Genomic DNA, 26,365 nt, shown 5'->3' on the forward strand with positions numbered 1-26,365 from the left:
TCCTGAATGTAAATCTTTCCGAGGGGGAGGTGGGGGATGGAGGGGCAAGACAAACCCAATGCCAAAGAAGACCCCTCTGGGATTTAGGGATGTCTTGGGACATTAAATTAGGCTCATTTCTTCCCTCTCTTCAAGCCTCATTACTTTCTTGTGTAGCCTATCACCCTCTTTCACCTTGCAGCCAGCAAACCCTTGTCGATCAAGTCTTCAGAGGTTCAGCAGCCAGAAATACAAGTGCCACAGTTACTTTGTGGTATTTTCTTAGATTAGCAGTGTTTTATTTTTCAATAAAGAAAGTAACATTTAAAATATCAAAGTCGCTCAATCTAGATCATGAAGAACAAACAATGTTTCAAGTCTCCTGTACCTTCCTACAAAAGCCAGAGGTGGGACCAGATTTTCTGCCTTGTTTGTGAACAGAAGACTGATAATGTTTCTGCCAATATTGGTTTCTGTCAAGATTGGTTTCATCTCTTAGGGAAAACTGAGCACCAAATGTCAGGTTGAACTGGGGAATTTACTCTAGGAACAGGTACAGCTTGATTGCTTTTGTACTGGCCAAGCCACTGCTTACAAGAGCACACTGATAGGACACCAAAAGTATGCTGGGATCCAAGTGACTGCAGTCTGGCTCCAAGTTACACAGCCTTCCCCTTCCTCCCAACACATGTCAAGAGACAGGAGTTGATCCTAAAGGTTCTACCTACACCTAAACATGGCTGGGTGCAGAAGAAGGATGCAGCATGGACTTCAGTCTGGCACAAGAGATGGATACTGGCTGGCTACTGACCCCTGGCAGGTTGAATGCAATACGGAGTGCACAAAGAACAGGGCAAGTGACAAGATCAGCTCTTCCATCTGATGGCTCTGCTGACTCTCACATGCCTTCCATTTTCATCTCTGGGGTTATCATTCCTTACAGGGTAATTTTTTTCCACAGAATATTCACTGGGAGGATCCTAAATATTTTTGCTAAAAATGACAAATTAGGTACCATTCTGAGACTGCTAGAAAGGAAGGAAGCCTTCCCCAAGGCCTCTAGGCTATTGCTGCAGTTCTAGAGCTGCTGTGAGTGGCTCTGCAGAACCCCTTGTTCCATTCCTGGCAATCCCATTCCCTGGTCCATTAGTCACAGTAAGAAGTTTCTTGTAGAAACTGTTACACCACACAAATCCTCCTGTCCCTCCTGTCTCCCTTACAGATTATGAAGTAAAAGACATTTCTAAGCAGTTAGCAGATCCAATCTAAAAGGCAATGCAACAACTAGCCCTGAAAGTACTGAATTATTACCAAGAAAAGAACTAAAAGAATTTGTTTTGGTGTGAAAGAATATTGGCATATACATCCCATGCTCCTTGGTAGCAATTAAACTAACCAAAAGCAGATAGCATTGCCCCTCTCTTTTCCAGCTCCTTGAAAATCTTACAAAGGGACAAATAAACATGGGCATTACGTTGGTTCCTGCAGCACAAAAACACCTGCCAACCACGGCAGTGGAACAAGGTCTCTTAAAGAGATGCTAATGCCTGAATACACCTGGCAGCCCATTGGGAACACAGCTCAGGTTTGCAGAGATGCAGAAAATACCAATGCAAAAAGCACTCCAACTCTCCCATCCCTGCGTTTAGTGAGGGTGTGAGGGGAGAAAAGGACTTTTAGGACATGACAAGGAAAAGGGTTTTCTTGCAAGCAGGTTGTGCAATCCAGAGTCTCAATTGCTGTTTTCAGAACAACTTTTCTTTAGGGAAAGAGAACCAACACTAACTCTCTCTGAGGCTGGAGATCTCCAAGCCAAAGCTAGCCAGTAGGCAGAGATGATCAGATGAACAAAAAGGATTTGGTAAGCCATTTGCCATCAAGAGGACATCTTCAGAGAGAAGAGAAAGACGGCCAAGCAGCTTCAGGGCTCCATCCTTGTACAGCCTGCGACCTGACAAAGAAAATGGGAAGAAACATCAGCCAGAGACTGGCACCGCAGATTAAGTCTACACGCTCACAGAGGAATGCTTGTCAATCCTTTTCTGTTCTTTCCCTGAAAAATGAAGACAGCCTTCACAAACACTACATGCACCTTTGAGCCTAGATGTAAAAACAGTGAGCACCCTACAATACTCCTGTTCATGGTTTCATATACTTGCAGACATAGGAAGCAAGAATACACTAAATTCACCAGGTAGTTGCTTACATGAGAAGTTCCTTTCTTGAACTGTGGCCTAGCAATAACTTCAGATTCTCCCCTGAGGAGGAATTAATCTCTTCATTCCTAACCTGTTCCCCAAACATGATTCTGACCTCTTCCCCAAACATGATTCCCCAAATCAGCTCCAAGAGAGTTCCTGGATGCATTTACATGCAGTTGTTCATCAACAGAACTCCTGTTTCAGGCAGCAGAGAAGAGGTGCCACTGTAAAAGAATCAGAGTCATCTCCTTCCAAGAACAGCAGGTGGTCTCAGACTGACCAGAAGTCCAAGCCTTGAACTCAGGACCCAGCACTGCCTGTTACCAGGACACAAGTAAGAAAAGAATATATTCTGTTCTAGATTCCTCAAAAGTCTACATGAACATAAGCAGCCTCATTTTTTTCACAGCAAAGATAAACAGTGTCTTCTCATGGTACATGAGCAAATGTTACTTCCACCTTTGTATTATTTCAAAGACATCCCGCAGATCCACCAGCTTAAGGAAATGCATCTGGCCTGCCTCACAGTCCTCTTCAATGTCACGGGGATAAGCCCTGCACTGCCACACTCACCCGCCTTGCTCTCCACAGGCTCTGCTGAGTAGAAAATGTAATCAACAGTAGCTCCAAGCCCCATGGGCATTGTTGTGACCTCTGGGCGTCCCCTCTGTGGCAAGAAGTGGCTGTAGACAGAGGTCAGGTTGAGGCCATGCTGGATAACACCTGAACACCTGCACACAAACAGTCACCATTTACCAAGAAAGGAAAGAGAATTATACCTTTTCAGTACTGCAGTCACAGCTGAATGTCCCCTTGCTGATGCAGCTGTCTAAACTACTCCTACTTTATGAGCACATAAAATCTTTCAGAACTATTCGCTCCACATACACCAAAGCAAGACAGACTGTGAATTTACTTTGTCTTCAATACCCAGTCCTGTATCTGCCTATGCCCTTCATTCTCAGTCTCACCAACACAATGCTGACAGAACAGCACCCAGCTGCTGAGACAATCCTGGGTGGACCTTAGCTCTTCCAGATAGCCCTCCTTACCTAGCTCTTCCAGATAGCCCTCCTTACTCTCTTTCACATTTACTTCAGTCTTTATTTCAGCCAGATTCTCAGGGCTCAGGGAAACAAGGCTGAGTTTGAAGACTATGGCCATTGAAGGTGCACCAAGTTACCTTGGGATGAATGGCTGGGGATCAGGGTCTTTCACCATGGCAGCAGGCTTGGGCCAGTGTGCAGGGCGGTCTGCAAAGGAGCAAAGAGATTCCAGCCAGACCTACACAGATCCCAGAACAGGCTGCTCATCCCAAGTCTGAGAAGCTTGTCCTGAAACCAAATGAATCTTTTTGCCCAAGAAGAGCAGAGAGCTTCCAGTCATGAACATCGTCAAAGAAAATATCCAAAGGAAACACAAGCTGTAAGGCTAACAGGAACATCCCTAGAGCAGATCAGTGCAAACAACTGAGAAGTCATATTCTGTCCTGCTGAGGACATGTCCTTAAAGCATTCAATATTACCAAACTCCAGGGTATTTCAACCTTTGCTCTCAAAAGAAAGTTTGCTTGTCTTAGCCTACAGCTTACTCAAAGGTTGTCTAGAAAGGCAGAACAGAAAAAGCAGAATCAGCCATGCCACAAAGCCCAGACCATCTTCCAGAGACATCTATATTGGGACCACCACGTATCATTACAGTCTTCAGGCTGTTCTCCACCACCAAAATCTTGAAGCAGAAAAAAGAAATATATGTATCTGTTTCAGCTTAAAGGAAGTTTATAAGAAACAGCTTCAAGAAGCTGAATGTCAGTGCATCTCAAGGAACACAGTAAGTGTGTATGAGAGAGGAAACTGTACTTCTCTGAGCTCTCCTGGAATCTAATCATGGTCACAGAAAGCACCCTTCTGCCTTTACCTTTCCTCACCAGGCATTACCTTCACTTTATGTTTTCCTTGAAATCATAGAATCATACAGTTATAGAATGGCCTGGGTTGGAAGAGGCCTTAAAGATCATCTAGTTCCATCCCTCCATCCCATGGGCAAGGATGTCACCCACTATATCAGGCTGCCCATGGCCCCATAAAACCTGGCCTTGAACATTTTCCAGGGATGTGGCATCCACAACTACTCCAGGCAACCTGGCCCAATGCCTTACTACCCTCTATGTAAAGAATTTTAGGAAGTTTAAAACCTTTTAGGAAGTTTAAAATCCCTTGTCCCATCACTATATGCCTGTGTAAATAGTGACTCTCCCTCATTTTTTATAAGCCTACTTTAAGTACTGGAAGGCCACAATGAGGCCTCAGTGGAGCCTTCTCTTCTCCAGTCCAAAGTCTCTCAGTCTGTCCTCAGAGGAGAGGCTCCACTGAGCTACGAGACTGACAAGTTGAAAAGTCTCCTATTAATACCTGGTTTAGCATCTGTCACACCTTCCAGGAGGACCAGCTGCGGTGGTCGTTCACAGGCAACATCGCAAAAGCGGAACTGCAGCAGGAAGTCACGGCTGTATTCACGTCTCCCTGCAGAGAAAAGTACAAATTAAAAGAAGAAAGTAACTGCAGCAAAGTCACACCCCCAGGGAACACCTACCTATATTTTAGACCTTTGGGTCTCTTAGAGATCTTTAGTTTGAGAGAGTCTTTTGTGCCCAAGCGTTCTGATACCATGAGAATAAAAATCACCTAATAACCAATATGTAGAACAGATGTGTAAAAGTAGAAGAACAGAGCACAGCTATTGCTGTGCAACAGTCATCGTCAGCACAAAGTAAGAATGTCCTCTCTGAGACACCAAAAGTTCAAGGGACTTTCACGCAGATCAGTTGGTGTGCAACTCCAGGAAATGTCTGTGAGAAAAACATTTCTGGAGATCAGGCTGAATCCAAGTGCTACATTCAAGATTTTAACAAAAGATATTTGGCATGGGCTCCATTTATTAATCCTCACTATGGATGCAGAGAACAGACATTATTCTAACTGAGTCTTAGGAATGATTTCTTTACAGGGTTTGCAAATACTATCCAAAACCACACCCCAAACACCCGGAGATTAAAGCAGTGCCTGTTGAACATAGTTCACAACTGCACAAAAGCGTAAGTCTGGGAATGTGAAAGAGACACATAGAGCAAGTGTTACTGGTAGAGGAACATTCAGCTCCTGACCAGAGAAAGAAAATGGCAGAAATGCAATAGGCTCTGGAAAAAAATTGTATTTAATTCATCTACAAAGTAGAAGGAGAGAATCTTTGTCAAGTGCCTTATGCGGCACATGCCCAAGCTACTCAGAGAGACAGCAAGGCAGACAAACTGCCCATCCTCAGCAAACTCATACTGTCAGTGCATACTGTAGCTCACCAGGTTTCTTTGGCTGGCACAGGGTGACATACTGGCACTTGTCTGTTACACCCAGTGAGCTTGGCCACAGTGGGGCCAGCAGCTTCCGTGAATACAATTGCTGGGAAAAGTCTTCCTGACCAGACACCTGCAAGAAGGCCAGAAAAGGAGAGCAGCCATCAGTGACAGAGAGCAAATGTGCAAGCTATAGACAATGTACCTATATACACTTGCCAAGAGTAAGACAGAATGCCCTCTTAGAAAAGCATGAACTAAGCTATTCAGAGTTTGGTAAAGGTATAATAAACCTTCAGCTGTAGGGGACAGATCCAATTAGCTAAAAGTCACCTGACAAAATACTTTATAGGTATCTCATTGAAGTGATGATTTAGCTTGAATGACAACCATATATTTGATCACAGACACACAGTATGACAACCACAAGAGACTCTAGCATAAGTACCCACTTTAAACTTTTTTTTAGAACAAACATCCACAAAAAATTTCAGTAAGTCTTGGTGGAGTTGCATTTCCCTACACTTCCAGTCACACAGGCACAAAAATTCCATAGGAAAGGAAAAAAAAGACTTGATATTAAGAGATACATTATCACAAGTGTGCCCCAAGAGAAACCAAAAGAGCAGTGATGGAAACAACATTCACACACTCGTCCACTTCTTTCCCCTGCAGTGCTGGACACATTGGGGAAGACTGCTGAATAATTTAATCCAGTATTAAGACCATTTCCTCACAAGAGGAAAAATGCAGCCATGCATTTCTCTAGCAGCAGACAATAAAGAGCTATCCAATCCCAATTCTGGCTGGCAACTACCTTCCAGGCTGGCATCCCATGGTAGGAAAGTTCACCATTCCGGATGAATTTGTAGAGTGGAGAATCAGGTACAGAGTTCAGGTCTCCACACAAGATGACAGGATAGTAGCTGCCTTCAGTAGTTCTTGCAATTTTGTCAATCTCTGCTAGCAGCAAGGCCACCTGGGCCAGTTTGATGTCTCCTCGACGGGGATTGAACAACACATGAGTGTTGGCCACACACAAAGGACTGACTGCCTCCAGACCCAGACCTTCTGGGAGCACAGGCTGCAGCAGCAGCACCAAGCCCACATTATCGCGGTTGAGGACGTCCAGGCCAGGCCGGAAGTATTCTATGGGGCTGAGACTGATCAGCTGGAACCTGCTGCGCTTATAGCACACTGCACATCCATCTGTCTTCGTCCCGGTTCTCCGCTTATAGAAGCAAGCAAAGCCTGAAAAGAAACCATCACCTATTAAAAGGTCCATCCAGTCACTACCTCAGGCTCAGCAAGTCTGTATAGAAAAGGCTCCTACTACCTTTGGGTCCAGGAATATACCCAATTCTTTTCCAATAACCACCCTTTATTATTAATTACTGGGGGCATTTTCTCTCTCCTTGTCCTCCTAGGGCCCTCTGTTTTGTTACTCTGATCTTTCAACTCAGAGACATCAATTTCAAAAGAAAGGATAAAGGTCTAGGCAGATAGTTCAGAAGTAGGGCCAGCAGCCACCTGGCAAACAGGAAGAGGTCTCTTGAAACTGAGTGCTTTGAAGACGTTAAGCAGGAAGCACCACTTGGCCAGTCCCATGAGCTGGATGTACAGACCCACAAAAGCTGGACATACCCATCTCCTTGAATGTTGGTTCCAGTTGCTCCCAGTAATGGTTCTCTTGCACCTCCTGGAGACACAGAACCTGGAAGGAAGGCAGAGACCTCACTTGCTCCACAAGTATTTGCTAGTTACCTTGTTTTGGGGAAGGAAGAAAGTGGAAAAGTGCATTCACATGCCAACCCTCCCAACAGAAATGTCACCACCATAACTCTGTCCTGTACTTTCCAGATGAAAAGAACTAACTTTCTAGGTCACAGTAGCCTATCATTCAGTTTTCCAGTGATGAGATAAAAGATCCTTCATCCCACAAAGAGGATTTAAAGAATAGAGAAATTCATGGAGTCCTCTTCTATGCAGGGTTCCCCTCCTGTGCTACCCTAGAACACTGGTCTTTCTTCTCTACTTCTGCTGTTTATAAAAGTTAAGCCCTGCTATCGAAGTATGACTAGTTTCTACAATCAAAGCAAGACAGACACCAAAAACATGGTCTGTGAAAGTCCTCAATCACTCTCAGACCAATTAGTGTCCAGTTACCAAGCAGGTAGTATCTTCCTAGGACTTGCCCCCATCTTTTTCTTTTCTTAATACTGTTACATCAAACAAGGAATCAAACCAGGTGACACTGATGTACAGAGAACTTAGTCATACTTACGTCAGGATCCCAATGCTGGATCTCCTGCAAAAGGTTTGGAAGGCGGTAGTTCCAGTTCAGGATGTCTGGATGGCAGTGTACATAGAGATCAAGGCCCTGCTCCACCAGGTCCTGGGCAAGGATGTTGTAAGACATGACTCGAAATTCAAAGAGGGGAGTGTTTTTTGAGACCTGCTCTAAGACACAGGGCTGGACAGAAAGATCCTCCCAGTCTCTCCATAAGATCTCTATATGCAAGAGACAAAAAGCAAAGTTACAGCCACACTGGGTACCTTGCTGATACTTTGGTTCCCCTGGGACCTAGAGAACAGCCATTCTCATTTCCTAAGCTAGGGCACTCTAGCCTCTGAGCAAACCCGCACCCACTCAGGTTTTCAGATGCTCTTTCTGGATATCTTTGGATAGTTGTCTGTAGGGATGGCATAACACATGACCAGAGTAAGCATCCTGAAACACCAGACCCACTTTTCAATGCTTCTTAGAGTACAAAGCCAGCATTTGAGAACAGTAAGGAACATACATTGATATTCAGACCAGACAGTCTCACGGCACAGAAACCACTAGCTGTGACCAGCCCCTCCTCAGCAAAAACTCACTTTACAGTTTTCACTAGCAGATCCTGTCGACCCTGCACAGGCAATCAATGTCTTGCTGACAGCAAGCCCTGACACAATAACCTGACCACATTCACCACAAATGCCAATCCCAAACTAAACATTAGATTCAGAGCCATCACTGACCATGGTAGGGCACCTCCGTTGAGACAGGATAAAATGGCACCGCATCCTGAATGGGCTGGGCTGGGAGCACTGGTGGCACTGTCTCTGCATCACATGCTAAACTCCAGGCCAGCACAGCTGGGTCATCATTCAGCACTTCCACGTTGATACCAGCACAGCCAGCTGTCTGGTGATCTGCCTGTGGCACCACAGCTGCCCAAGGGGCACTGCCTGCTACAGTCACTGTTTCCTCTGATGGTAATCTTGCCAGTTCTGCCACTGCATGATCTTGCAGTTCTGAAGAAGCCAAGGCATTTAGCTCTGAGTGCTGCTGATCAGCACACCGGGTGACTTCTGGAGATGTGTTCAGATCACTGAGGCTGGTCATCAATAGCTGTGAACCTTCTAACCAGTCACTAGTGAGTGTAACTGATACCTTCCTGACTGTTGGAACACTCTCACTGGCTGGCAAATTCCCTACTCCTTCCTCCAGCCACTGCTGGAGAAGGGCTTCTTGCTCTTCTGGAGCTGATCTTCCTCTGGTTGCAGCAAAGACACCTTCTATCTGGGTGGACGGGCTCTTCGCCAGAAGCACATTCTTTCGATAGGTAAAGAAAGCATCTGTCATTTAAAAACAAAATCAAAATAAAACAGCCAGAAATGCTTTCTTACTCATTATTTTCTTATTCCAACGCATTTGCTGTAACTGTGCAATACCATTCAGTGTAGCAACCCAAACAAATTACTTCTCTGAGGAAAAACAGTTACAGTCTAAATAACTTCCCCTGCCTCCTCCAGAATGCTAAACCACAGTCCAAATCCAGTTATATTAATCCAAGTCACTGAAACTGCAAACAATAGCAATGGCTTTATCAAATCTAGAGAATGCAATTCTAACTCATGCAGCAGCACAAAGAGTCAGCCAAGCTGAAAGGCCTTGTGGTAACTATCAGCTCTCAGCAACATACGTAAAGGCAGTCTCTAAGTTAGCTGATCAGGTGCACGGGCTAAGAAGCCAAGGTCTTGTAGATCATCATTTGGAGCAAGTTTCTTTATAGGGACTGAGCAAGAAATAGTAGTCAGCTAAAAGAATAAAATATATCACAAGAATGTGCTGTAGAAGAAAAACCATTCTGTTACTAAGAGATGAAAAATGAAGACACATAGGGACCAACATATGCCTCATCAGAGAGAGTGTATGCACAGAAGAAATCCTGGTAAGAATTACAGATCACCTGATGACTGACGTGGCAAAAAAGTAAAACCACATTAAACTGTTTTTAATGTAACATTGAATACACTAATATTTGTGTGGTAAAGAAGAAAGAGATTCTTTTCACTTGCATCTATACAAGAGATGGCATTTACGCTTTGCTATGAATTCTGCACAGACACTCATCCCTACTGTTAACTAGCAATTTCTGTTGATTACAAATCACTTTTTTTTCTGCATCCCTATCAGTGAGCCAGAACAATAACATAGAGGAGTCAGCAACATTCATGTACAGTTTTACTATAATTTTTGTGTCAAAGTTTTCTGTATGTCTCGGAAATGGAGCTTTAAGAGCCATACTCCTCTCTGTCAGTTTGTAATTAAGTTCAATAATGTCAGAAACACCAACACACCAAGGTAATGTTTCCACACGCCACTGGCCAGGCAAGCTGAGTGACTATAAGAGCCTGTTAATACACAATAGGAGCTGAATTTAAGAGGAGTCAGCTCGCTGCTCACTATGAAAACAGTGTGCCAGTCCAGTAGTTGCTACAGGCCCAGGGACAGGTTCAGACTGGAGGGTGGCTTTACATGAGCTCAGTAATCAGGGACTGAGAAATAACAGCAGGATCTAGGGAAACTAAGTGAAATAGCAATGCACACGAAACAAGCCCATCCACGAAGTCACCCGCAGGTCCTTGGGGGATCACAGATCTCTGAGCTGCCCATCTCCAAGGATCTCGCCAAGACTGGAGAGCAGGCTGGGGCAGGAGCTGGAGCCCCTGCGCAAAGCGCATTCTGCCTCTGCAGCACAACAGCCGGCAGCTGTTCCCTCCAAACACGCAGCTCCCCGCGCTGCCCGGGGCCAGCAGCCCCGGCCTGGCCCGGCCCGGCAGTCCCACGCTCCATCTGCCTAGGGCCAAGGCCTCGGGAGCTCCGGAGCAGCCGCGCCGACCCCGGCCGCCGGGCCGCACCCCCCTCAGGCTGGGGCGGGGGATGGCGAGGGACATCCCCGCCCCTCCGGCCCATCCCCGGCAGCTCCCCCTGCCCCCGCCGCCGCCCGCCCGGGGCCGGGTTACCTCGGAGGGCCTGGAGGAGCCGCGCCGCCGGCAGCAGCACGTAGCAGAGCACGGTGCCGATCATGCCGCCCGGCCCGGCCTCCACCGCCCCCAGCCCGGCCCCGCCGCCGCGCCGGCCCCGCCTCAGCTACGGCCTCACGGCGCGGGCTCGCCAGCGCCCGGCGTGCCCGGGCACTCACCGCGTCGGGCCCCCGGGACTCGCAGCCGGCTCGGGCCTGGCCCTCCCCAAGCGCCGCTGCAGGGCCGCCCGCTCCCGGGAGGCCGCGGCCCGTGGTGGGACGGCCCCGGCCGGGGTGGGGCCCTGCCGGCCCCGCTGTAGGGCAGGAGCGCAGCCGGGGCCCAGGGCCTGCGGAGGGGCCCGCCCGCCGTGCACTTCCTGAAGGGGTCAGAAGCTGTGACCCTGGGATGAGTGAAGGTTGCTTTATGCCTCTGCCACCCTGAAATTTGTGGTTTCAAACAAAAATTTTCACCTCCTGTTCTCCAGAAATACAAACAGGAAAATTTCCAGTATTTTTTGTCCTCTGGGAAGCCCCATTTGTTCTAGATGTTACACAGGCTTTTCAAACAGCACTCATAATAGCTAAGGTTTTGCAAAGCACAACTTCTATGCAGCAGTGGCGATGGGGTGAGGGAGTCAGCAGAGCAGGAGTGTGCCCTCACTAGGTGCTGCTGAGAGGTCATCAGAGGTTTGCAAAATCTTCAAAGTCTTCACCTGGCTGTGAGTACTCTGGTGTTTGCAAGTTGAGATCCATCACATGCTGAAACTAGACAGTTGTATATGAAAAGCGAAGTCCTGGTTGAAGTCCAGAATTTCAATGTTTGCTTCGCTCCACAATCAAATGTTTTCAACATCTGAAGGCAAACAAGTTGAGCTGAGCACACTACAGTTTTTTTACACCAAATACACATTTCTAACTTGTAATTTCAGTAGCCTTCTTCCAAACTCTGAGTACCTGCAATGAAGTCAAGATTCATATTATCCCTGCCTTTTGCACTGATGAGTGCTGCCAAACTGTCCCCTTCATGGTGACCAGCTGCCGTCTCATGGGTCATAATTAAATTAAATACTTGCTGATGTGCAGAAAACCACATTGTGAAAAGCCAGTGTCCACAAAAGAGACAGGAATCTTGCAACTTTATTTGAGTAAAGGGATAGAGTCCACTAGGCCATACTCCCGTGGGGTCTCTCAAATTTTTGGAGGATGCAGCCTCCTTTTATCCGAAACTCCTGGCTGCAGGTTGCCCTCTTCCTTTCCCCATTAGCTGAGGCACTAGGAAGGTACAGACTTCCTGAACCACCTACTACACATTGCCCTAAGGTTTAGAAGCTCAAATTATCTGGATTCTGCAAAAAATGCAACTTGATATTCATGAAGACATTAAGGCCCATTTCTAAGACATTAACACCCATTTCTCCTAAAATCCCCACAGTCATTCTTCCAGAACCTGATTGGTTCTTTCAGCTGCTTTGTGAAGACATTAAGACCCATTTTTCCCATTAGTAATTAGCACAATGAGTGTCCACAGCTATGATCTGAGATGATGTTATAATATATATAAATAATAATCTTACCACTCTTTTTCAAATCCCCATTTTAAAACACCACAGACCATAGAAGAGGGACTTGTCTCAAATCCCACAGATGTCTCTGGCAAAGCACTGGACTGTGGTCTCCCATCTCCTGTTGCAGTAACCAATCTATCATTGGTTTCTAGTCAGGGAATGGAGGGTGTTCTCCAGAGGAAGGTTCTGCAACATTAGGAGCTCATGACTGGGTCATTAAAACCAGCCTGTTCCTTAAAGGGAAAGATCTAAGAAAAGATCTTCAGACCCAACCCACATCAGAATAAACAGACTGAAATCAGAGAAGAATGTTAGCTGGTGCTACAAACAAGCAAGTAGCTGTGGCCAAATAGCCACAGTTGTTTGTCCGACACTAGAAAAATATTTACAAATTTTGGCAATAAAATCAAAGCTGACAATGGTCACCTGCTTCAGGGTCAAGCCTTCCACTGGGTTTTGTGGTATTTTGTTTTTTATCCAAATATAGCCCTTCCACACTCTCTAATGGCTGGACTATTTGAGAGGTCTATGTAGAACCTAAGGGAATAAAGCCACAAAAATTAATTTATTCTTAGGGAAATAAAAATATTTCTAAGTGTATTAATTATTTCTGCTCAACCTTTATCAGAAAGCCTCTTCTATTGCAGTTTTTGTTTTAGCACCTTAGGAAAAGTCACAAAGTCCTCAGTAAAAGAAATGTAAAATAATAAGTACTGAACCACTACTTGCACCAACAGTAGTTGGTGGAATGAGTGAGTGCTTGATTCAAGGCCCCATTAAGTGCTGACATGTTTACACACCATGCTTTATTACTGAACATACTGGGAATTTGGCAGTTGGGAAGTCTGAATCTGTTCCAGACTAAAAAGGTGAATACATTCCTATCTTCATCTCATTTAACACTATAACTGCCACAGTCTGACTTTATCATGAAATTGTACAAACTGGAACATGAACTTAAAGGAGACAAGAACACTTAGCAGCGGCCTGGAGTGACTGATACATCTGGGGGGAAAGGGGGAAGGTCTACAGCCAAAACCATAGCTATTCTCAGTTATTGTGAGCTGACTGGATCCCAGAACAATGGGGTTTCTGGCCCTGAATGTCACCCTTAGGAGTCAGAAGGTGCAGGTGAGGTCACATAAGGGTGATGTGGCAGCACAGGGCAACCACAGGCTCTGCAGGGCTTTCTCACAACACCGGGACAGCCCTGCAAACAGGACACAGGATTCTCCTGTTTATAAGCAATATAAATCAAGAACCCAGGTCTTACAAGTGGCACCATTCCTGCTGGAGATGTTTTGATGCGAAGCAGCTGTACTTTTAGTGTGTAGGTGTGAGAAACATACAGGATCTAGGAGGTGGCTGTGAACTCTTCATTTACAGAAGAGAAAAAGCAAATGAACCTGTGACTCACTGGTGGCAACACAGAGAATGAATCTGAGAAGGATGCAGGTGCAGGGTTTGCTTACTAGCAAACTCACTCCAGACATTGTCAGAAATGGCCAAAGAAAAATCAGCAGCAGCTAAGAGGGACTGTGGTTGCACCGGGCTGATCACGAGTTGGGAAGGCTTCTCTCCCGAGGCCAGGCAGCAATGAGAAGAAGGGTGGCGAACAGGGATCCAGGCTGCCAGTGGCCAGAGATGGGAGCTACCATCTGGGAGCACTTGGAAAAAACAAAATTAATCATCAGAGGACTTGGCAGTACCAACATCCCAGACACTCCACCAAGCTGCCCCTACTGTCTGTGAGAGATGTCAGAGCTCAGCATCTTTTGAGACCTGATCTTGTTTGAGCTCTTCATTGCCCAGAAGGACAGGCAGGGCACAGGGGTTTTCTGAACGTGCTGCTCTCAGGCTCTGCTTGTACACAGCAGAGTCAGGTGCCAGGGATGCTCACAGCTCTTTGGCCTGACTTCCTAGCCTAGCTTAACAGTCCTCTCAAAGTTCTAAACCTCTTTTGGCCTGTCAGTTCGTCATTATGTGTTAATTTCTTCCTTTTCTTTGTTGTTATATATGCAATTATTTCTTAAATAATGCAGTTACTGTAAGGCATGGACATATGTGGGACAACTCTTCTAGGCTTGTTTTTTCTATATTTAAATAGTGCATAATGCAATTTATGAAGTGCCGAAATGATTTCTGAATCTACCTCAGAAGGCTCAATCCACATATTGTGGGACTGACTAATGTACTGGGCACATGACTTGTCTCATGACTTCTTTACATGGGATTTAAGCCTATTTTTACCCTTCCTTTTGTCTTTCTCACACTAGAGTAATGCAAGTAAACCCATCATTTGACAAATAAAATCTGGCAGAAGGAAAGGGTCTTAAAAAAGGAGATGCAGCTGCAGAGCTGGTTGAAGTGTAGTGATGTGGGTGCCAGCTGGCCAGTCTTTTCCCCATACAGATCTGAATGAATAGCTAAACTGCTCCACATTCCAAATCAGTGCTAGGTGACACCCAGGAAGGCTACAAAATTACAGGTTAATAGCCTGGAGCTCTAAAGGGAAATAGAGAGTAAGGGAAAAAGGCAGTAAAAGCAGTGACAGGGACTGTCAAAATTCAGGGTAGAAAAAAAACATGTATTATACTATTAACCAGAAATTATTTTGGCAAAATAACACTTCATAATTTTTTCATGCATTTAGTCCCCTTTAAAGGGAATTTTCCAAATTCTCTTTCTCTATAACTATAAAATAAACTATGAATTGTGGGCAGGAGAAACTGTATCACTTCCAGTGAGTCTACTTACACTCAGTCCCAATATACAGTGGCATTCAAATGCTTTTTCTTCTGCCATGCAGGATGAGTATACTGCAAAACATTCCCAGAGTCTGATCACAGAGTCAGCCCCTGTGCCTGGGAAATTGTCAGTCAGGTCAAGAGAGGTAGGAGGAGCTGGTATGCTTTTGGCTTGCATGTTTGTGGGGAAATGGGATGAAGACAAAAAATAGATTTGCCTGGTGGGCTCAGAAATTGAGAAAGGGGAGGAAGGTAGCTTGTGATGCAACAAGAACCTAATGTGGGATAACTGTGAAGTTCCCTGCACATGGCCTGAAGAACCTGAGGAGAGCTTGGCCCCAGAGTTAGCCCTTCCCCACACTGGGGCCATCACCACGCCATTGTAGTGTGCAGGGAGTGCTGGGCACGAAGCAGGGTTACAGGAATACATCCCCAGCATGTTGAAGAGGGGCTTCAGTAAGACAAATGGAAGATCTGTCACATCCAGGGAGTCACATTTCTGCTAGGCATTAACAAACTGAACCTGCTTCATGGCAGACCAGAATGAAATGTCCAAAATGAGTGAGCCTCAGGAGTCTATCTTGATGCCAATGCCTCAGCAGAGAAGGCAACGCAAGCTCCTGACACTGACCTAGGGCTTGAAACTGAATGTTTTCTGACCATCTGCACTCACTGCCCTTTCCGTACTGTCAGAGCTGTACCTACCAACTGGTATGTATCCAAAAAGGAGACCAAGGACATGATCCTGCCAGAATTCTAACAGCCACATGTAATCTGGCTATTGATAAAGACAGGGGGGAGAGGGGGGCAATGGGAATTTCTGTTTAAGAGCTCTCCCTTTGACATCAAACATGTTTCTTCAACTGCTTTCTACACAACAGGGCTATTTCTTTGTTCCCTATTGTCTCCCCTAGTTGTTAATAGAGCAGCAGGAGGAGCTAGCTGAAACCAGGAATGGGACTGCATCCCTGTTGGTGCACTCCTGATTAAACACTGTAGCACTTGTGGTCTGCACACCATGGGTTTGCCACAACCCTTCTTGTCTTTTCTGGTGGCTCTCCTCTTATTTTCTGCTTTATGAAGTCAGTCATCTGCTAAAACAAGTCTTGCAGTCATTTTTGTAACAGTAGGATTTTTCCATGATTTAGGAAGAGAACCTTCTAACTTGTTATAAATGGAAGGAAAGTCAAAAAACATAATAACATGAGAACAAAGACTATTTTGTTGAAGGCTACAGACTGAACTGGAAAATTACTTTGTTGAGAGGGGAATTTGTCTTGAGGTTAGACTGCTGAATGCATATAACAGCATGGAGAAATATGACCTCCAAGTATGGGGTTTGATGAAGGAATTCCAAATGACAGGTTTTTGTGGAAATACAGCCTCCAGCTGCACTGATATGTCTCACTGCAGCTGTGTCAACAACACCCAATGGGCCAAGATGAAAATGCTGGCATTCTTTCTGCTTGTAAGGCAGAATGTTCTGAGCTGCCCTACCTCTGCTGGCAATATCAGCTGCATACTTAAATTAAGGGTGGTGGGGGAAGTTTTTACCTGATGTCAAAAGTTCTCAATTACACACAAAAAAAAAAGATCAGTCACATTGCAGACTGGTGAGAAGCTGCAGCAAGTCACTGGATGACAAGTGGATGAGCAAGGAGGATATATTTATTCCTGAAAGTCTGGGATAAAGGCATGGGGAGAACCAGGGGATAATAATGCATAAGAAGTAAAACTGTGCTGTAGTTGCATAGTGTTACTTCATTTTATTAAGTAGTTTAATTTATTTAATAGAGATGGGGGACACAGTGCACCACTCATCAATACACTTTTTCTCTGTAGATCCTGAGAAGGCCTTTGATGACATTATGGGCACAGAGCCCATATATTTGGAAGCACACAGGCTGATAGAAGTGGTGCCTGCCTCACACTTGATTCAAAATTTGGCTAAGCCTTACATAAATCTGAACCACCATGGTCTAGGACCTAAAGGTGCCAAAGACATTGTTAGTGCTATGGTAGTGAGTAGCCAGTAACGGTGGGGCCAGTATTCTCAAGAACAATAGGAATTTTAGGCCTCTCTCAGGCCTGGAAGTCATCAATGAGTACAGTGTGGGGCAAAAAAACCATAGGAATCCTAGGCATCCCTAATGTTTCTCATCCTCTGCACATGAAAGTTTTGTGTGGCAACTGATGTCCTTTAATGGAGTTACCCCCAAAAGCAACTGATGCTCTTCCACAGGACACAAGCCCTGAGTGCTTCTAACCCCTATAGGGCCACAGATAGGGCTGGAGGGACTCTTGTATATCTTTGTTTACCTTTCTGTCTTCCCAGTCCAGCACAACCATTTCACAATTAGAGTTTGAAGACAACTGCATTTTGGTAGAAGGATCTATATGCATAGGACAGATGTTGTGAGAGAATTCATCCCTTCAGGTACTGCTACCTGATCTGACATAGTTTGTAGTCAAAATTATTGCTCATCAAGTTCAATCTTCTGAAATAAAACCAATTTTAACCCAACAACTGTTGTTCCCAGGCGAAAACATTCACATTCTGAAAGTCATGATATTTTCTGCTGCAATACTTTTGTAATGTACAAGGTCCTGAAAAGCAGAAGTGTGCATATAGTGGCAGTCTGGTGAATCTGGAACTGTTATCTTCATTAGCAGATGTGACAGTAATTACCATAACTAAATTGTTCCAGTTTATGCTTGGCCAACAGAAAGCAGCTTTTGCTCAGAAAATTTCATTCTCCAATATGACATGGAGAAACTTTTCTAAATAGATTAAGGGAATAATACTAAATGCTCAGATATGAACTGGTGGAAATGTTCCTTCAGTTTGAAACTGGGATATACAAAATACATTTTGTTAGGCCATGGGATCTGTGTTACACTGAAAGAAAAGATTCTTGGCAAAATGCCTCTTGGTTCACTGAAGACAAAGATCTATGTGAAACTGATACTTGAGGGCTTTATTTGTGTTAGGGAGGATACAGGGTTAAATACACCTATAACCTACACATTAATTACTGTCTGGCTAACATTTCTCATGTTTCATTATTCCCTTGGTATCTTGGGCACTAAGAAGACAGTAAAACCAATACAGTCTTTGAACCCATCCTTCTTATACTCCCTTCTTTTCTTCCAGAACTTCTCTAATAAGCACCTAGACACACCAGGAGCTGAAGCCATTGCCAGTTTGCTTTTGGATAATTTGTCCTACCTTGATGTTTTTCAGCTCTTGGGGGGCTGTATGCACACAAACACTGATGGCAGTAGAAGTGAAGTAATATGTGTTTCATTCCTGTCTCTTACCCTGAAAATATTACTTGGACTATGGGCAAAATCAATCTCTCAGCCATGTCTCTGATGGGAACCCAGATTAACAGTGGAAATCTAGACTTAAATTATTAAATATTTGACCTGCTCAATTTCCAGCATCTCTGAAAACCTGTCCCTCAAGAGGAACTTAGTTAATTTCTGGAGCATCTCCCACATCTTTGGGTAATTCCACTCCGTGGAGCAAAGTAGTAAAGTGACTAACTTCCCTATTGGGTTTGGCTGAGGTGGAGTTAATTATCCCCACAGCAGCCCTCATAGTTTTGTGATTTGTATTGGTAGCTAGAAAGGTGTTGATAAACACAGCAAAGTTTTGCCTCCCAAAGCATCTCTCCAGCATCACCCCCCTTCACCACTTGGCTGGTGATGGGCAAGACCTTGGGAGTGAACATAGCTAGGACAGCTGATCCAACCTCACCAAAGGGATATTCCATACCATACGACATGTCCTCAGTAATAAAAGCTAAGAGACAGGCAGGGGGTAAAGGGAAGGGAGGAGGGGAATCTGCAGCACATTTGTTATTATAATGTTTGTCTTCTGGACCACTATGTGTATGCACCACTATATAACACCATGTGTACTAAAGCCTGACTTTCTGGGAAGTGGCTAGACATCATCTAGTGATGGGAAATAGAGAATAAATCTTTTATTTTCCTTTGCTTCAGTGTGTGACTTTTTCTTTTGCCTAATTAAACTGCCTTTATCTTGATTCCAAGGGGCTTTTTCTATGTTGTTTTCTCCCCCGTTCTACAGAGGAGAGGAGTGACAGGCTTGGTGAACACCTGATGTACAGCCAAGGTCAACCCACCATAACTTCTTACAGCCAGATATGGACTGTGATGGACTGGAGGTTTTACCTAAAAGTACATCTTTCTGCAGACCCCAGCACAGCATCAAAGGAGAGATCAGCACACTTTTCTTAACACACTTTTCTTCCCCACAAAACAACTTTGGAAAGGAAACTGCATCATACTTTGCTAAGACATTAATAGTGAGTTACCTGAAATCCAAGGTCATTTGCTGCCCTCGCTTGGCATGATTTCACTTGGCAATGCCCATGTGACTTCCTGGCATAATTCCACTGAGTGCTTAGTTCAGAAATAAGAGAGGCTGAGAGGACACAGCGCTGGATGAATTGCATCAACATTTTTTCAGGAGAGCTGTGTGTGTCTGGTCGAGAAACAAACCTTCAGAACTGTGTAAGAGAACACAACTTCATAGAAGTTTGCAATTGTCCAGTAAATATTTTTACTGCAGACTTGACTTCTCTGGACAATTCCTGTCTCAAAGCCTCTCAGTCATTTGGTTCAGAAGCTGCCCTGAAGCAAGACCTTGATCTCATACCAGAAAGAGCTTTTGGTCAAGGGACAATGGTAGAAGTGAAACAGGGACAAGAACAGAATTGCAGGATGTGTTGCAGACCAGACATGAGCTGTATGGGAGAAGTTTGTACAACACAAAGTCCAGTTGCTTTTGCTGTTTTGGGAAGATAATCACTGTGATGTTCTATGCCCATTTGGGGACATGCAGTGCCACAATCTCTGTGCTGCTGATGTCCCATGCACTGAAGATTTCAATGTGTCTGATATCCCTTTCTTTCATCCTCATGTGGGTGCCTTGGTATGGCATCTGGCTGCAGCTGGCTGGAAGATCGCATTACCTCTGCACACTTGTCTCTCTATAGGGCAATTAGCAAGCAAAGGAGCTGAACCTCAGCCACAAGGAGTTCTCTGAGAAAGGAGGACAGCTCCTGGGATAGATGCCCAGTGACTTATTATTCCTGCAAAGCCAGGATATCATGGTTTAGAAACAGCACTAAAAATGTTCTGGTTTAAAATACAGCATGAAAATTAAATGCTTTCACCTGATCCTTTCCAATAATGGAGAAAACACTAGGAGAGATTATAACATATAATCAGAATTTACTGAAAAATAGTTCTACCACTACAACGATACCACTACAACGATAATAAAAGAGTATACAAAAGAGAGAGTATTTTACCCACCAAATAAAGAGAGACACTTTGCAAAGACCAAGCACAATTAACTTTCCAGTTAACCAGACCGAAAAACAACAGAAAAACAGGGACAAAACAAAACCTGATGGGACCTGACAGGATTCTGAAACAGGTTGGGGACCCTTTTCCTGGGCCTGACCTTGTGGGAGTAGGACTGGAATGCTCAGCAGTTCCGGCTGCATCTTGGGCTCTGTCTGTGGCTCCAGCTGCGGTCATTGTGGCTGCAGCTTGGAGTCCACATGGTTCAGCAGGGCTCCAGTCCATGTGGCCACTGCTCTCTCCCTTTTTTCTTTTTTTTTTTCTTCTTTTGTTCTTTTTCTCAGAGCAGTATCTCAGGTTCACTGACTCAAACCTACAGAACCAAACCAGAAAAGCCACAGCTCAAAAAAAGGGGAAAGGGACCACTGGTGGCAGAGAGGGGCTAGCTCCACCAGGCTGACCCCAACATGTGCACACCCCTGAGCTCAAGCCCAGCAAAAGATGATGACTCTTCCAGCTTCAGCTTCCTCTTGCTGAACCCATGCCCCTGCCATGATGTGGGTGGTATGGAATTAAACACTGCTAGAAACTCTGCCACCAGACAGAGAGTATGGGTTGAGAGAGGAACAATTTACTGGAAACAGCAATGAAATCAGAAAATTAACAGTAACAGCAACAATATTAGTAACAAAATTATACAAAAAGAGGATGATTTACATGCGAAAAATGTTCACAGACTGACTGATGCCACGTGACCCTGAAGCAGGGAATGACAGACTCTCTTCACTCCTGCTTCCCCTGGACTGCAAATCATGCCCACCTTCCTCTTGGAGGTAAGAGTCCTGTACTTCAAACCCTGGCAGTGACATGAGGTGGTGACAATAACAACCTACACATGCCCATGTGGATCCAGGCTCTGCCCCCTCATGGCTACTGCAAAAAAATAACTCTATCATGGCCAAAAACCAGGACACAGGAGTACAGGCACTGGGGAGCCAGATGGTGTCAGCACCGTGAACACGCATTTCCTTCTCTAGCAAGAATGCTCCATGACCTGGTGGGTAGAACAAAAACCAGGGCATCCAGATCCAGAACTTTCTGGCTGGCTCACAGGCTCACCCTCATCCCCACAGGTGACTCTAGCAACTATGAGTCGTGTATGGGAACACACATGCAGCATGAGAAACCACAGTAACACAGCTGTCTGTCAGAGAGAAAGGAGCAGAAAGAGAAGTCCCTCAGGGCATATAAAGCAGAAAATTACTAAAATCCCAGAGGATCAAAGCCATTGTTTGTTTTGATTGCAAAGTTCAGGAGCTACTTCAGTTTTTCATAAATAGCCCAAACCTAATGGTTTTAGCCATTGCACAGTAAGCAGCAAGAGACACAGATTTAAAAGGAATAAAATAAAGCTGCCTAATCTGTCTGTTCAGACAAAGTAAGAATCTGACTGTGCTAGTTGTCCTTCAGAGTAAAAGCAAACAAAACAATAAGTATTTCAGTAATCTCAGGTGCTGTTACTACAGTGTGAAAGACTTGCATGGATATTTGAATGCCCTTCCTCCCTCAGGATGTTCCACCTGCTACCATGATGGCCACAAGCATGTGGTGTGAGCATCCAGTGTTCTTGAGCATTATCCTCAATAATGCAATGCCTTATGTCTCATTAACGCCTTCCTTCTCCTGGTTCAGTATTTCCACTGATACGTTATCTTTTTCTAATAAAAGTCCATGTCTTTAAAATATGGTACAATTACAACTGAAGTGAGGGCAAGGCAATGTGCTCCTGCCATGAAAAAGCCTACAGGCAACACAGAGATCAGTACTAAAACTTTTGACCTTCCTAGTCCAGAAAAATGCCTGTCCAAAATTCAAGGTTTTACATCTCTTCTCTCCTTCAGCTCACTTGAAGCAGGAGCAGCAGAGATTACAGAATCTGCAGAATCTGTTTCTTTCTGTTTTGTTTCTGAAAGGAATATTTTTAAGTCAGCTAAATTCACCATCTGCCTCCATCCAACCTTCCATACATGGAAAATTTGGATGAGAAATTCTCTCTGAGAATGTGAAGCAAGTGTTGGCAGCAAGTCCTATCCCTTCCAGTGTCACAGCAGACACAAATGAATTCACACATACCCTGCTCTAAGCAGAACTTACACCCTGAGGTGTCTGATGCATGTGAATTGGCATTGGCACTCATACAGCTGGGCACAGCTATCATGTGAAGCTGAATTCCTCTCCTCTGATAATCAAACACAAGTAGAGCGAGTATTGATATTTTAGATGTGGCAAGGAGAATCCGGCCATTTTTCACAAAAAACAGGCAGCGCCTATTAATATAAGAAATCCTTCCTCTCTCTACCTTTCTCCTTCACAATGTAAATGATTTGCTAAGAATTTATTCAAGCACAGGTTAAACTGTCTTTGCCACAACAGGGCAATGCTACAGCACTACCTAAAATAAAGGAGTATTATTAAGCCCTGGCAAAAGAAAGCCAAAACTGTCTTCTAGTAAGACAGGGGTCAATAATCCCTGAAAAGGCAAAATTGAATAACCAGCTAAGATTCCTCCAGAGGTGAGAATTGAGAGCTAACACACCTTCTCAATCCAAGATCAGACTCTAGGAATTCAGCTCAGAAAAGCCAGCTTGCTTACAGAATGCTTGCAAGCTGCATTCTCAGCTACATCTAGCATCACCATCCTGAGAGCCTGCAAATGACACTATGGTGGTTGAGAGGCGTCTTTAAAGCTGTTAATGTAGGCCTATCTCTGGGCATCCCTTGTCTTTGTAAATCACTGCAACCACACCAGTCTTTGAGCCTATTGTTTCAGATATGTAAATAAATGTGTCTGTGTGCCTTGCTCTTAACCTGGCTTGAGGTAAAGTCACTAGCTCACCCAGAGGCGTTCCTCTCTCTCTCTGCAGCCATTCAGATTGTCTTAGGAGATGATAGCACAAAGGACCTAAACAAGAACATGTCTTCTGCTGGCCAACGTTAACAAAGAAACTTTTCTTTCTAATTGTGGGAATGGGGACTGCACAAGGTGGGGGAGAGATGATGTTCACGCACTGAGAGAGCCAACCCTGTAATGCCAGATAGCCAGACCTTGTAGCAGGCAGACAACCAGCCTGAGCTCTGATCTCCTGTGCTGCCAAGAGCCAAGCGAATGGGAAATGTCCCAAGGGGCACAATCCCATCCAGAGGGGCCCTACTAGCAGGTATGCATTCAAAGGCAGCCCATTGCCTCAGCCTCTCCCCATCACATGACTGAGTATGAAGCACATCACATCCTTCTGCATGACAGATGTGAAGGACCTGATATATGGAATTTCACACTAGAAGACAGAGGGAAACTGAGAAGGCAGCTCCACTTGACTTGGAAGCTTGCAGACTTTTGTGGGACAGAGACAAGATACGATGAGATAACAGACAAACCCATTCAAAAGGACCACAGTTTTTCCACATGGCTGCTGAAGAATGGGAAGAAAGGGTCATCCTTGAGGATACAGCATGCCTTCTGCTAGACATGACACCCTCATTCTTACCATGTCTGGATCGATGTCTCTTCTTTTACAGATGGCCAGTAATCCCCCAACCACAGAAGATGCCACTGCACTAGTCACAACCATCAGAAAGAACAGATCTCCCTCCAAATTCAAGACTCCAGGACCATACACTGTGGATTTTTAGGAAGTGGGTGGATCACAGAACCGCCTCTTTCCGAGACTGTTTTGCCACTTGCTGTTTGTTTCATTTATGCATAGCCATTAATTAAAAAAGGCTAGTATTTGACAGTTCTTCCAGGAACCATGCAGAATCTGGCTTTGGTCTAGCACAGGAGAGGTGCTTGTAGTTTCACCACATTTTACTCACTTCCATTTTCTAACGCAGAACTAGAACAAGAAGTGAATTATCACTGGAGGACAAATTCTGTTCATCCCCTGAGCTGTATTTCTCCATGATAGCCTAAGATGCTAGATACTGTGATATACTTTGATACTCTGTCAGTATGTCTGAGGAATAGAAGATGGATGCCTCAAGGCATTGAAAACAAAGCAGACCTATTAAAAAAAATGCAAATCAAACATTAAAAGGCTGGTAGGAAGGAAAAAGAAACCAAAGAAACCAAATCTTAGTATACTCTGTAGCAAGGTGGGAGCATGACACATGTTGTAATTTCATGTGTTGCCTCTATTGCTTCAAAAATAGGAGACTGAGAAATGCTCCTAAGTTCCTGAGTGAGAGCAGAGCTTGTATTGCAGCACAACACGGGGTAGACACCTGCTATATATTAGTCCAGTCCTGGCCTTCCCATCCATCCATTGGTTCTTCATGGCAGTAGTGACAGAAGGTGTCAGGGGCCTCAGGGCCCTCTATCCATGTTTGGGAGCATTGTGATTAAAGGAAAGAAAGCTTCACAAAAATTAGATTTGGGACTTGGAACATAAATATTATGTTCACACTTGAAACAAACTAAAAATAACACTTATGAGCAGTTTTGGACACTCAGGTAATGGGTTGTACCTAAGTTACGTTTGCATGTGTTTCTTTGTTACTATGTTAATGAAAGAATCTAAAAATAAGCAGAATAAATAATATTCATCCATAGTCTTTCCTGAGAGCATCAAGTGCTTTCAACAGAGATAATCTGAAGAACAGGCATTCCTCTAGGGTAAAGATTTTTTTCCTGCATAAATTAAGATCAAAGAGAATTATTTTCCAAGTCTGCAAGGAATCAGGCCTCATGCTGCAAAGGAAAACTAAAACAGGCTGTATAGGTGTAAATGACTGCATTACAACAGACACGGTCCTGCTAGTTTTATTACTAATAACCTAAACAATTAATAAAATTGGAAAGAATAATAAATTTTAGCTAAATTCTGAGAAATTAAAAGATATTATTGAAATGCATTTATTTAAAAGGAAAAACACTTCAGAAACTTTGAGGCAAGGAGTTAATCTTCAACCTAAATTTCACTATGAATCTGCTTTTTAGGGTTAACAGTTGTTCTCTTCACCTCACCCTTGCAAAAATCTAAATTACCTGTCATTTCACAAGAGAAATAGTCAATGGCATACATTTACAATGACATTTCAGTATCCCAGTCAAATGCTTGTAGGTAAACATCTAATCTATCTGACAGATTTCACTCCACCTGTGATGTAGGGGGGATACTGTAGGGGGGGAAGTCTTGCATTTCAATTCTGAGTAATTGCAAATATACAGTGCCAAAGACCTTGCATTGTCTTAAATCTTTGAGAAATTAGTAAAGGTGTTAATCCTTTACAGGAAACTTAAGGGAAGACATAAATAAAAACCTTTTCTGCCCCTTTTCTCAGTGGTGCATGCTTATCTTTACTTCTAAAGAATTATTAGTAATTATTATAATTATTATTATATGAATAATTAGTGTGTCTATAAGAGGAATTTGGAATAAGGACATCTAGAAACATTTGCATGGGTTTGACAGTACTACGAATGGTGAAGCAAAAGAAAGGCATATTTTTAACAACAGTTTATTCCTTCTGACAAGATTTCTAAGCATGACTGTTCCCTACATTCTTTTTATAATCTACTCTTTATAGGGTTCCAACTTGCAGATACTGACAATCAGACATTTTCAGAAATCGTGAATCAAAGTGGCCAGCACATGCTCATCTTCAGCATCACAGTACACTATCTTTAAATAAGGGTTCCAACTTGCAGATACTGACAATCAGACATTTTCAGAAATCGTGAATCAAAGTGGCCAGCACATGCTCATCTTCAGCATCACAGTACACTAGAAACTACTGTTGCCTTTCAGCTGCCTGTGTGTTGTTTTTCTGGACTGACTGTGTCAAACATGCAGAAATGCTTAAGCTGGCTCCGTCCAGGTGTTGCCTG

At 44.2% G+C, this 26,365-nt stretch overlaps 1 protein-coding gene across 3 annotated transcripts; it reads right to left on the reverse strand.

The window, feature by feature from the left end:
- Positions 1-261: 261 nt before the first annotated feature.
- On the reverse strand, positions 262-12,417 carry ANGEL1 (angel homolog 1). Of its 3 annotated transcripts, none has more exons than XM_041471908.1 (10): positions 12,398-12,417; positions 8,554-9,153; positions 7,814-8,040; positions 7,174-7,243; positions 6,347-6,780; positions 5,536-5,662; positions 4,592-4,702; positions 3,364-3,433; positions 2,754-2,911; positions 262-1,930 (listed from the first exon to the last, which is right to left on the reverse strand). In XM_041471908.1, exons 2-10 carry the CDS (start codon positions 8,918-8,920, stop codon positions 1,761-1,763), a joined length of 1,734 nt encoding a protein of 577 aa, XP_041327842.1. In that variant the 5' UTR covers positions 8,921-9,153; positions 12,398-12,417; the 3' UTR covers positions 262-1,760. The 3 variants fall into 3 exon arrangements, with proteins under 3 accessions (XP_041327842.1, XP_041327841.1, XP_041327840.1); XM_041471907.1 differs by lacking the exon at positions 12,398-12,417 and adding an exon at positions 11,004-11,157; XM_041471906.1 differs by lacking the exon at positions 12,398-12,417 and adding an exon at positions 10,825-10,959.
- Positions 12,418-26,365: the final 13,948 nt, after the last annotated feature.

This window comes from Pyrgilauda ruficollis, unplaced genomic scaffold (genome assembly GCF_017590135.1).
Source record: "Pyrgilauda ruficollis isolate IOZ18807 unplaced genomic scaffold, ASM1759013v1 scaffold28, whole genome shotgun sequence".
In the NCBI taxonomy this organism is placed as follows: Eukaryota; Metazoa; Chordata; class Aves; order Passeriformes; family Passeridae; genus Pyrgilauda; species Pyrgilauda ruficollis.

Excerpts from the sequence above, each read along its gene's own strand:
- ANGEL1 (XM_041471906.1), bottom strand. The coding sequence starts at position 10,888 with ATGATCGGCACCGTGCTCTGCTACGTGCTGCTGCCGGCGGCGCGGCTC. Across the intron at positions 9,154-10,824 it reads GCTCCTCCAGGCCCTCCGAG|ATGCTTTCTTTACCTATCGA; the intron begins GTAACCCGGCCC and ends TTTAAATGACAG. Across the intron at positions 8,041-8,553 it reads AACGGAGGTGCCCTACCATG|AGATCTTATGGAGAGACTGG; the intron begins GTCAGTGATGGC and ends TCTTGCATATAG.